The sequence below is a fragment of the Antennarius striatus genome, chromosome 9 (genome assembly GCF_040054535.1).
Source record: "Antennarius striatus isolate MH-2024 chromosome 9, ASM4005453v1, whole genome shotgun sequence".
NCBI lineage: Eukaryota > Metazoa > Chordata > Actinopteri > Lophiiformes > Antennariidae > Antennarius > Antennarius striatus.
Genome location: NC_090784.1, coordinates 20,341,414 through 20,354,144, shown reverse-complemented (window position 1 = coordinate 20,354,144; position 12,731 = coordinate 20,341,414). Strand labels below are relative to the sequence as shown.

Genomic DNA, 12,731 nt, shown 5'->3' with positions numbered 1-12,731 from the left:
GGCCGCATCCGGCCCGCGGGCCATCGTTTGGGGATCGCTGATTAGTAGTTTTCTTTGTATTTAACTGTACACATTTCTCTCTTCCCCCTTCCTTCTCTTCTTCTCTCGTTGTGTTTTCATCCAGGACCGGGGGCCATACAGGGGCGGGGGACCGGCTTACATGCAGGAACGGGCGTCAGCGTTTGTTTTTGGGTTTCCCTCTTGGCTTTTCTTCTGCTCAAGGTGTAGAGGTGGAGCTCCTCCGCCCTGGAATTCTACCTAAATGTCCCCAAAAAGCCCCGTCTCCCCCCTCCCTTACTCCTCTTCCCATAATGGAACGGAAGAGTGAAATTAAATTCTTTAATTACGAATCCATCACTGTGAAAAAAAAAAAAGAAAAGAATATGCATTAATCCAGGAGCCATTGAGTCATCGCATAAAACACCCAACCCCGTCGCTCCCCTTCTAAAACCTCAGCACCCTCTATTTAATTTGGAGGTCACACCATCTCCTCCTCTCTCCACCACTCAGTATGTCTCTCTTTTTGTTTCCCAGAATGCCTTGCAGATTTCATCTGACTCGGTACTTCCCTCCTCACATCATTCCTCCTCATTATCACCACTCAGCTGGTGTTGATAGAGAGTGTATATTAATGATTATTGTGTCAGTGATCAATGAGAAAATAGATAATCTGACAACCGGACGATAATTTATGTAATATATGACATAGACTAATAACTCACCTGCAATGTTTGCCTTATGGAAATAATACATACAGTCACAATATTATGGTGGATATTTATGGAAATTATAGTCATAATGTGGTTCTTGCGGTCATGTGACCTTTTAAAAATTGTCCAATTGGTGGCCATGTGAAGTGACACCCTATGATAACACACACACACTCACACACACACACACACTCGCACACACACATGTATGGATTTTAACTGTGTAGCAGTGAAGCTGCTATGAATGATGTCAAAATGTATTTTAAAAAAAAAAAGGGTGGGTGTTGACGGCGTCGGTCTTAACTACCCCTTTATGTAATTTTTGGAGGGTGGGGGGCGGGGGGGTGTTCTACCAAGGATTAGCATGTACACGCCCCCACAGCCCAAACCTTCTGACCCCGCCCCTATGTTCGCCGTACTCTTGTCTAGTCTCCCTTCACATCGCTTTAGTGTTCTCTGGTCCGTGTCGACGCCCCACCCCACCTCACACTCCCTCCCTCAGTGTAAATAGATACTGAACTCCATTTCCCATGAGCCTCCACTTCCTGAAGCAGCAAGAGACTGTCCGCTGACACCGACGCCGCCTGTTTCCAAGCTGCCGCTCCATTCTCTTTGTCGCTTGTTGATAGCATGTACCGGTTAGAGATGTACCTGTCGTGAGTCCAGACCCCGCCCCGCCGCCCCCCACCCTCACTCCTCCCCTCCACCCCCTCCGCACTGTGTCTGTTTTACGCTGCAAGGTTACCTGCTTTTACTTTTTCGGTGTTAATAATAGTACAGATGACGATGATGTTAATAAGTATTTGAATAACTATGAATAGTAAATCCATGTGAGAGAAAAAAAAAACAAGAAAAAAAACAGAACATCTGAAGGTAAATGAGCTGTGCGTGGGGGGAGGGAGGGGGGGGGGTAATTTTTGTACTTTGATGAGTCACACACATTGACCGGTGGGAAAAAAACAACAACAACAACAACATAAAACCACAAAAAAAAAAAAAAAAGTAAAGTTTTCGAAGTGATGTGCTCAATTTTGCCATGACAAGCTTTTTAAAAAATCCATTTGAAACAACGTGAGGGGACGATGTCATCCTGAAGTCCTGAAGCAGCGAATGACGATGATGTAATTTATGATTTGTAATGGTTTGTGTACTGGATTCTTATTCTGTTAACTGCATCACACACACACACACACACACACACACACACACACACACACACACACACACACACACACACACACACACACACATCCGCAGCGTATTTGTCAACTTATCATCGTATGTGTGTGTGTGTGTGTGTGTGTGTGTGTGTGTGTGTGTGTGTGTGTGTGTGTGTGTGTGGGTGTGTGTGTGTGTGTGTGTGTGTGTGTGTCTCTTCGACCAGCTAGATGAATGATTCAGATCCATGTCAGTCTCTGGTCGTGTCCGACAGTCGGTTCATGTTCAGCCGGTCCGCAGAGAGATAAAGATGTAATTAGCCGTTACCTGCGGCTGGCTAAGTGCAGGAGCCCCCCCACCCCCGGAGCCCCACCTGTCCCTCCAGCCAGCCGCTGATGCCCCCCCCCCCCCATAAATCAAGCTCAATCCTGCCACTGTCAAGAATCCTCTTCAAGGACAACCTCGTCTTGGTGCAACAGGAAGTCCCTTCTGTGTGGCGTCCCTGTGACATGCAGGCATGAGGACTACAACAACAACAACAACAACAAAAAACACCCCCCATGGCACAATAATCCATCCGGTCCCCCTGCACAGCACAAACAGTGGGACGTCTGCCTGTATTTCCAGATGGTGGTACTTGTTTCTCTGCAGAAAACACTTTCACTTACATGCAGTGACTATATGCAAATATGCCATAAACAAGCCTGCAAGGAGAGACGAGTTTTACCTCGGCCGGAAACCCTCCCCTCCCGACAACCACGACCTTTTAAAAGAGGGTGGGTGGCTGGGGGGGGGGGGGATAACTCAGTAGTGAATCAATTGTTCTGAATGTGTCGTTTGATTTTTATTTCAAACCAGCAATAACCCCCTAACTCTACTGTGCAAGAGGTATCAGATATGGTTAAAGCTGTGGTGTGATATCTGAAAAAAAAATCCATAACAAGCTGTATCGAATAAGTCTGTTGTTGTACTTTTACTTGTGTACAGTACTATGAAATGATTGTGAAGCTCTGTTTAAATGGCCCTTAATCTAAAACACTATGTTGTACTCAAGAAGTCTTTTGCCCTCTGCAATGTAAGTCGGGTGTGTGTGTGTGTCCACACAGAACACACACTGTTTGTGCATGCATCGTGTTGCTCCAAGAATACGGATCCCATTCCAAGCACAAGAACAGTTTGTGTGGTCGGTCCTTCTTTGTTTGGTCTCAGTCACTTCTAACCCCCAACCCCCCCCATTTCTTTTCCGTATCGCCATCATTCATCCTGTTTTGATTTCTCACCACCCCCACCCCCATACTGTACCTGCCGGATCTGTCCATGACGTATAACATCTGTGTGTGCATAACCTGTCCTCAATGAAGAAAAAAAAAAAAAAAGAACCAAGAAAACTTTAAAAAAAAACAAACAAACAAACAAACAAACAAACACAGTCATGATTTTTAATGTCAGTTTGTTAAAAAAAAAAAAAAAAAGAAAGCACGTCAATATCTGTGTATGAGTGGAATTTGAAAAAGAGAGAAAAAACAAACCCCAAGCAAACATTGTATATTGTGTGGAGGATTATGGGTAATGGGTGCAGACGATGGAGGATTCAGACCATGTGACATCAAATCATAGAGTGGTGGTGAAGAAAATGTGCACATTTGTACATAAAAAACAGTAAAATAACATGTTTTCCTGAGTCGTGATGTGCAGGTAAATGAAAGAGAGTGTGTGAGAGAGAGAGAGAGGGATTGTGGGTAAATAGGCAGCAGATCCCCCCCCCCCCTCCTGGGTGAACAGTTTGGAGGGTCGATGAGGATGTGATGTCGAGAAAGAGAACCCGGTCTGACGGGCCTGAGGGAGGATAATCTGACAATGCAAATCCAAAAACTGAGAGCTGGAGGGAGACGTGTTGGGGGGGTGGGGGTAGGTGGGGGGGTGGGGAGATGGGGTGACACTAACCAGACTGTGAACTCTCCATTTAGGGGATAGGAAAGACAGACAGGCGCTCATATTGCATTTTCAAATATGCTGGTCCCCGGGGCGGGGGGGAGGTGTTCGGCGCATTTATTTACGGCTGCAGCGTGTAACGCGAACAGCATTAACATAGCCTTGATCGCAAAACACGTAGCAGCTCACATCAAATATATAAATAACACCCCGACTGAGTTTACAGTGACACAAACAAGATATTTTCTCTGCCCCCTAATTACCCTCGGCGCACCCTGATGAGAAAGTGCTGATTGGCTTCTGCTGCTGAAGGTTATGATGATGTCTTTACAGATTCTCTGTTTGTACCACACAGAGGGGTTTGTGGTTAAAGCTCACTAAACTATCGCACGCATTTACAGTCTCGCACTTAATGCGTGTTACCAGGAGAAACGGGTGGATTACGCCGCTCTTTTTTTTTTTTTTTTAATTATTTTTATTGTTGTTACCACATCAAGAAAATGTGTGAAATACTTTGAAATGCATCAAACGGTTTTTGGGGACCGCCGCGCCTTTGCCGGGGGAGAGAGATGGGTAATTAAGCTCCGCGGGTTGTCGGGACGGATAACGCACGTGGTTTCAGAAGCAGATTTCATGATTTACGTTGCTTTTAAAGCCGGGGGGACTGAAGCCATCAGGAGTGTAGGGCTTAAGGTTGGAGTGTGTTGCCCACTTTGTTTAACATGTGACTCCTGCTTCCCGCCTCCCTTTCCTCCCACCCTCCCTTCCGCACAGATCCCAGACAGAATTTCAATCCTGCATGCAACGACCGATCAATACGCTCGATTGAACGGTTTGAGAATAGAGCAATTGCTCCTCGGCCTGCCGTAGCGGGTCCCAGAAGCCGGATTGATCAGGTGTCTATAGACCGGCCTTAGAACAGAGAGCATAATTCATCATGCCTGATACAAGACACCCCTAATTGTGCATCGATTTTAAAGCCCTTCTCCGAAACTATTTGGGCAGGCCGTAACGTCAGCTCGGTAAACTATGTGTTCAGCGCCGTGCTGCAGATCCAACCGATGCAGAATTAATCAATTGATTTTCTTTTCTTTTTTTTTATCGAGTCAGTCCAGGTTGGTATTCGCCGTTTGCTTTGCTGCAGAGTCATGAACCACGTCCAACGCTCCTGGGGAGGAGGAGAAGAAGGAGGACTCGGAGGGAGCTGCTGGCTTTTTTTTTTTTATTATGTTTTATTGGTATTGGCGGAGATGTAATCTGCATCATTTTTACAGGTGCCATTGTCAGCAGATAGTGACACGGTGTGTTTAGAGGCTTATATCTGCTAAAACACACACAGATAAGGTGTGAGCGTTCGGTATCACACGGTGTTTCATGTCAAAGATTAAAGTTTAAATGGTGGGAGACACAGACGTGTGGCTGCAGAGTCAGAATCAGGGAAGCAGTCAGAGACACAATTATATATGAATTATTTTCTTTGCTGCCCTGTCCGTGTCCTTCATTGAGGAGCACCACTAATTCCCATATATTATCCTAATTATCCATTGTTTACCAACTATCCACAGGCTTATTCAGTTCTCTTGGGCAAAGTCAAGTCTATTAAAGCCCAGTATTTTTCCATTACAGCAGCTAATGAGTGCATTAGTATAAAGAGAGATGCACGGAATCGGTCTCCGTAACACCACGACCACACTTCACACTTCAGAGGGTAGGATGGGGTATAGCAGGGGTGTCAAACCGTACCAGCATTCTCTTGGCTGACGGCATCCGGAAGTGCGCTCCGTTCCGTGAGTCTCGGACTTACCAGAGACGCAAAAGTGCTTTAAACAGTCGGTAAGAGTGTGGGGAAAGGTAATAGAGATAGAAAGTGGTTAAATATCAGTATGGGGAGGGTTCATAAACGTTTAAATTACAGTAAATATTAAGATAAATAGTTTGTTGCTCTGTCACGGAATTCATTAATCGGGTGTTCCTCCTGGAACACATTAAGAGCAAAGAACCTTTATTTATTCTAAGACACTCTGACCTCTTATTCTCTCGTGGGCCACATACAATGATATGGAGGGCCACTTTTGGCCCCCGGGCCTTGAGTTTGACGCATGTGGTGCATAGTGTTGTTTAGTATGAGGATAGATAGATAGATAGATAGATAGATAGATAGATAGATAGATAGATAGATAGATAGATAGATAGATAGATAGATAGATAGATAGATAGATAGATAGATCATTTAAGTGTGCTCTACAGCAGTGATGTAGGCCCACAAAGCCTCTCTCTCACACACACACACACACACACCATGACCACAGATGGCATCGACACAATGGAGGCATCTCACCCACCACATCTCTTCTCCAGTCATTTAGTCGCCCACCTTACATCTCCGACATGAAGCCCACCCTCCTGTGAATCACCAGCCTACACCAAGCCTGTCAATCAACCCAGGAGGGTAAAAATCGGTCGCGGTTTAGAGAAATGACAGAACTCAAGATTTTTTTTTTTGATAAACGGCAGCGCCGGCTGACGTCTTTGTGCCAATTTATGTCTCGGTTATGAGGTACCGGGGCGCCGCTATAGCCACCGATGTGGGATACGCGTGTGTGTGTGTGTGTGTGTGTGTGTGTGTGTTATTACGGCGTGCGGCGCACCAGAGGCCTGGGATGTATGACAGGATGTTTGATAGGGGCTGGTCACGTGACGTCTGCCTCAAGAGGGCAATAAGAGTGAACAGACTGCATGAGCCATCGCTGCAGAGAGATGGAAAATTTCTCATTTGGAAACTAATAACCAATCTCACCAGAAGAGAACCGGCTATGTATAATTGAGGGAATGAGTTGGCTGGGCCCGGTGTTCGACGTGGAACCCGTCTCTCTCTCTCTTACTCTCTCTCTCTATTTTCTCTGTATTCATCCTGTCTTCTGTTACCAACCTGTAAAAAGAACCTGCCCACCCCCCCCCCCCCCACCACCACCACCACCACCCCAGGCTTGCCCACTCCGCCGTGTAAATGGCGTGTTCTGCATGCGTGTGCGAATGTCTGTGTGATTGGGGTCTGTACGTGCTGGTGTGTAATGAGCAAGAGCGATGGAAGGGATGCATGTAACGGTGTGTGTGTGTGTGTGTGTGTGTGTGTGTGTGTGTGTGAGATAGTTGTGAATGCCAGTCAACTGTTAGTTTTCTCCAGATCTAATCGATGTAACAAAACACGTGACAGGAAAACGACAGGAACGAAACGTTGGCCTCCCACCCTGACAGACATTCGGTGCTGCGAAACGACGATTGTACTACTTATTTTGAGTTGTTCAGTTGCTGAACTTGTCCTATTTTTCTAGTTTTGCGTGTGTGTGTGTGTGTGTGTCATTTTTTTTTTTTTTATTCCATGAAATGGAGTTAAAAGTCACATCAAGTGGAGAGAGAGACAAAAATAAAAATCAGTTTTGTTTTTAACGGAAGCGTCTGTGTGTGGTTTTTTTTTTTTTTTTGTCGCCCTCTCTGTTGACCCCTGCGGTTGGAAAAAGAGGCGAGGTCGGGGCGAGTCGCTTCAGCTCGCGTTTCGCTTTCGCTTCCTGCTGAGTAAGAGAGGCTTCGCTTTTGTTCGCGTTTGCAGGTTTTTAAAAAAGACAAATTTTTATGAAAACGTCTGGTCTGATGAGAAGCTGCCAGAATAAATCGCTTGCCTGTAATCGCTCGCCAACAAAGGCTGTAATTTTTTATTAGCGGAAGATAAGTCCATAAATTATTGGTCATTAACAACCAAAATGAGTCACTTTAATTGATTTCTAGCAGGCTTGTAGTAAATTAAAGCACAAACTCTTCACTCGTCCTCCTCATGTTAATGACCAACATCTGTGTCTCCTCATCCTCGACTTCTATGCAGCGCCACGCGCGTTTAGCCATTTGTTGTCAAAGTGATGATTTTAGGAGCATATGTGCTTAAAAAAAAGCTGCAATCAGTTATTTAAAAAAAAAAAAACATGCATGAAAATATTTCATTTTGCACAAAATGACATAAAAATAACCACTTCCTACAAAGTAGTTTTGTGCAACACAAACTACAAACAGCATCAACAGCATTTTCTCAGGATTCATTATCTCTAGAGTTTGCAGAGGCCCCAGCAGGTAAAGTTATGTAATGATGCTAATATACAGCGCAAACACAGAATACAGTCATTGCATCGTTTAAAAGGTACACAGAGATTACTCGACTTTTTAATTAAAAGACAGTATGAAAAGTGATGATTTGCTGTGCTGATGATGTCATCCAGGTTTTGACCTCACTAGAATAAATATGACTCCATTCCTTACGTTGAGTCCATTCAGGGAATATGTTTGGTATCAGTTCTTTAAATCATCGATGGTTTTTACAGATTAAATCCTGATTTATGACAGAATTTATCCCTCAAGTTGTTTTTCCAACTCATGTCTCTTTGAGTTTTCATGTCATTACTTCACATGAATATTCTCTTGCCTTCGTTCTAAATACAATTACAATTAAAACCAATTGCAGTGATTTAACCATCATTTTCACGACTATAGTAAAAGTAATAGCAGCTTATTTTCGCAGACTGTCGCTGTGGTTTCATAGCGTCTGTCGTTTTTCTCTCCCCGACCCTCTGATTGTCACGTTTCTGTAGAACAATGACCTATTAACCAAACATCAGCTCCAACCATAGGCTGCAACGACACCAAAAAGCCCTGACATCATCACATTTTTTGACGCATGGCAAGCTTTACGTTAGATTCTGAGAATTGATTTCACCTTTCAGGCTTCGGACAGGAGATCAGCAGCAACATGGCGAAGCTGCTGCCGCCGCTGTGTTTGCTTCTGCTGTTTGCATGCCGTGAACCAGGTCAGTCCCAGTCAGTCAGGCTTTATGTAAACTGTCAGCCAGGTTCATTTACCACCGCTTTATGATCTCTATGATGGCGTGGATCCATTTCAAATGCCTGGCGTGTCATTTTTAGAGTTTAAATTCATTTCTATATATGATGCATCCTTTTAAAAATCACCATATCTGATCACCAATATCGATGCGACGGCGCTGATAATCAACATTTTGCTTCTAAGGGTGAAAAAAAACATTAAAACCCTTCCTTTATGTTCGACAGACGCGACCGTCGTTTTCTCCGTTTGCCGCTTTTCTTTTGTTATCTGCGCTCCAATTGTGAGAGATTGAGTGTTTTGCTTATCTTATCCGCAAGTATTTCATCATCACACTTAATAATCGCTTCATCACACTTTGCCAGACAGGCCCGTTGCAACAATGGCACAGATATTCCACAGGCTTTTTGAAGCATCGGCGCTTGAATGCATCGGTGTTTACTTGAAGCAGCCTTCGCCGCTTTATCCCATTGGAAGTCGTTCAATAAAGTTTAGGTTCTTTGTAACATCATGAGGAATTGACTTCCAATTTTGTTCGCCTGGTTGTTTCAATTTCCTGTCTGAGCGTCTTTGTCTGGTGAAATCCCAGCGGACGCCCAGGCATACTAAACACACATTTAAAAGTATTTGTAGTTGACCCCGTAGGTCAGCGTTTCACTTTCTAAAAGTATTGTATGACACTTTGTATTAATGGTTCTCTCTTTAGTCCTGACAGCCACCCCAGAGGGACTGAGGGTTAGACAGTATCCTCCCTCTCTCAGTGTGATGCGGGGTGAAACGGCAACCCTGTCCTGTCATTTCAAAGTCGAATCCCTCAAGTACGGGGTTCAGTGGTTCAAAATGAAGCCGGAGAAGCAGCTCATCGCAAATTCATCCAAGCAGATCGTTGTGAAGAAGAATCAAACCTCCTCCCTGGTGATCGCCGAGGTAACGCGGGAGGATTCTGGGTGGTATTACTGCGAGGTGAACGTCCTGCAGAAAGATCCCGAGTGGGGAAACGGCACCGAGCTGGTCGTCCTGGGTGAGAAATTGATCGTCTCAGACAATCGCGTGTCCTGGCTTGACGTTGCCGTGCCGATAATTACGCCTCATTTTTCTAATCTTTCGTGCACCGGACGAACGCAGCTCGTGCATCACAGATTTAAAAGAAGAAGAAAAAAAAAAAAAAAAGGCCCGGATCGATGTATAAAAAATTCCAGTCATGTGAAATTCCCCGAGTTCATCTTTTTGCCTGAACAGTTTCATGACAGATCAAGAAATAATCACCCCGGCACCGCGCGCACTGCCTGGTATTGATCTTGCCCAGGGAATTGAAACTCACCAAGAAAACAAGGCAGGGAGGGATGGTCGGATTATTATGTGGAAATCCTTCATGTGGAAGAAAAGCTTCCTTGTGATTTTTCTCTGGATGCAAAGTTCCCTTTTTAACAAATAATGATTAATAAGTCACGTTCCTACCTACCTTCTTTATTCATTTTATAGCTGAATATTTGTAGGAAAGGTATTTTTTTACAGCCGTTGTCATAAATGATATACGGTGCAGATGATAATAGACATTAGTTATAGTCACACACGCATGAGCTGACAGAATAGCGATTTAGAGAGAGGCTACGTTTTTATTAATGTTTCAGTAGTTGTACTTTTTTTTTTTTTTTTTACAATCTCTTTTTTATTCATATCATATCATTCGTTTCATATTTCCCGTCTGATTTTCTGTCACACATTTAAAGACCAAATATACCCAATAAAAGTAACTTTAAAAAAAAAAGAAAAAAAAAAGGAATAGATAATTCATCTTTATGTTTTCATTTGAAAACAAAGCTTTAGAATCAACGTTTTGTTTCTTCCTCTTCTGAAAATCTTTGGTGGTTAAATCTCAGCTGAACCTTGTTTTTTTTTTTTTTAATTCCTTTCATTTTTCTCCCCTACAGTATTTCCCTTGCTGTATTCTGTTATTCTTCTCTGCTGCAGTCATAAATCATCCCATCTGATGGCTTAACTTTCTTTCTCCTTACTTCTTCCAGTACCTCCTTCCACTCCCAAAATGTACCTTCAAATTCCGGGGGACCCCCAGAACGGTCAGTGGGTTCTCCTCTGCCTCACCTGGGGGTTCCACCCCAGCAAACTGACCCTCACCTGGACCTACCGGAGCGCGGCAGTGACGGCCGCCATCGATCACCCGCCAGGCGCCAGTTGCATCCTCCCTGCCGTCAACCTCTCCGCCCGCACGGTCGACGGAGTCCTGCTGACCTCTGATTGGTTGGTGAACGCCACGACGCGACGGCAACCGAGGTGTTTCCAATTGGTCGACGAGGAAACCCAGGATGTGTACCTCCTCAACGCGCTCCCCCTCCCTCTGAAACCGTCTGTGGACGCGGGAATCACCTTCACCTGTGAGGTGCTGGACCACCCCGCCATGAGCACGCCTCTGAACGCCACCTTCGTTTGGGGTAAATAAAACCAAAATTTTGCACGAAATATAAAAATCCCTTCTGGAATTAGAATCAAGCACGCACTTCCTCTAATTTTCTGCAATCTGAAAACCCTTCTATGCGGATCGGCTTTAGAATTTCATTGGGTGGTCTGACCCGAGACGCGTTTTTAGCTTATTTGGCAGTCGTGTAACTCTTTGACGCGATGATTCCATCGGGATATTTTCATATTTCTTGAAAATCTGCTTTGCTTTTGCTCATTTCTTGGTAACAACACCGTTCACACCAACATCAGGTCCGCGGACAACCGGGCCTCGCAAACCACAAGTCGTTTACTCCCCCCTCCCACCCCCCAATCTGGCCTCTTAATGCGGGTCAGACATCGATCATTCCGAGGCAGCGGATTTGCCTGCGAATGCTGCATATTTGAACAAATTAATGATTTTCCTAATCAATGTTTAAACACCTCTCCTCCCAGGGAGGAGGCGAATGTCCGTCAACCAAAGCCAGTTCAACCTTCCTGATTTAATTATGTCGTGCTCAATAACGTGCGAAGTCGGCGCTAATCAGTGTTCGCCTCTTTTTCCAGATGCCTCCCCGAACGAGCTGATTGTACACTTGAATATTCTAAAGATGTGTTTCCTCTCCGCTGTAAGTGTTGTGTTTTTAATGGAAGGTGAGTGGAGTGAGTAAACCCTCTCAGCCAGAATTACAGGAAGTTGTTGGGGAAACGATATTTTAATTCATGCAATCTTGCTCTCCTCAGCGGTCAAACGTTTCTGCCTACAGGGAAAATCATGTGAGTATACACTCCTCTACCTTTAGCAAACACACACACACACACACACACACACACACACACACACACATACACGCACATACACACATGCAACAGGGCTGTTTTTCTTATTGCCTTATCCTTGTAACCTATCGCAAAAAGTCAACACTGACGCAACCGATTCTTGTCTTCCAGGAAACGTGAAATAAAATAGGAGAGGAAAACAAAAAGAACGGCCGACTGGGCGCTCAACTCGGAAGACCAACCTTTGACAAACAGTGTCGCACAAATGGGAGCGATTAAAAATTAAAAAAGAGATTTAAAAAAACAAAAAAAAAATAATGTTACGATTAATCCTGGACTGTCGGTGGATGAGATCTCATCTGTCATTTGTTATCCAAAAGTTGCTTGGTAAAAATCCTCGCTCTCTCTATTCTGCTTTCACGCAAAAACAAAACAAAAAACCCTCCAAACATCAATACGATGCAGATTTCTTTTCTCTTCATCTCTAGAACTCGTTATCACCGCGGCGATGCTGACTAGCATTTTTTTTTTTTTGTCAGATTTGGGCTGACTTGGCTGGTCGGCAACATCTTCCGACATTCACTCCAGTCTTTGTGTCAGAATGAATGCTTCACGCATGATCCACCTGTCAAACACGTGGTGATCAGCTCCACCTCCACACAGGTCTAATCCTAACCAAACAGGATTAGGGTCGATGCCAGCGCTCGCTTGTGAGCGTTGTTTCGGTGTGTGTGTGTGTGTGGGGGGGGGGTGTGAGATCTTGATTCGCATGTTGGAGGAAGTGAATTTTAAATTTAGGCCTACCCACACTGCCA

General features: G+C 44.5%; 2 protein-coding genes across 2 annotated transcripts in view; both read left to right on the top strand.

Annotated features, from left to right (window-relative positions):
* iglon5 (IgLON family member 5) overlaps nt 1–1,386 on the top strand; it is a 95,422-nt gene extending 94,036 nt beyond the window's left edge. The window contains exon 8 of the mRNA XM_068323820.1: nt 125–1,386. Coding sequence (XP_068179921.1) covers nt 125–228 — 104 coding nt within the window. The 3' untranslated portion in view covers nt 229–1,386. The remainder of the gene's footprint in view (nt 1–124) is intronic.
* An 8,061-nt stretch (nt 1,387–9,447) lies between these two features.
* LOC137601491 (uncharacterized) lies at nt 9,448–11,917 on the top strand. The gene is made up of 4 exons (XM_068323694.1): nt 9,448–9,703; nt 10,707–11,132; nt 11,704–11,790; nt 11,904–11,917. The coding sequence occupies exons 1-4, from the start codon at nt 9,448–9,450 to the stop codon at nt 11,915–11,917; spliced, it is 783 nt and encodes a 260-aa protein (XP_068179795.1).
* The last annotated feature ends 814 nt before the right edge of the window (nt 11,918–12,731 follow it).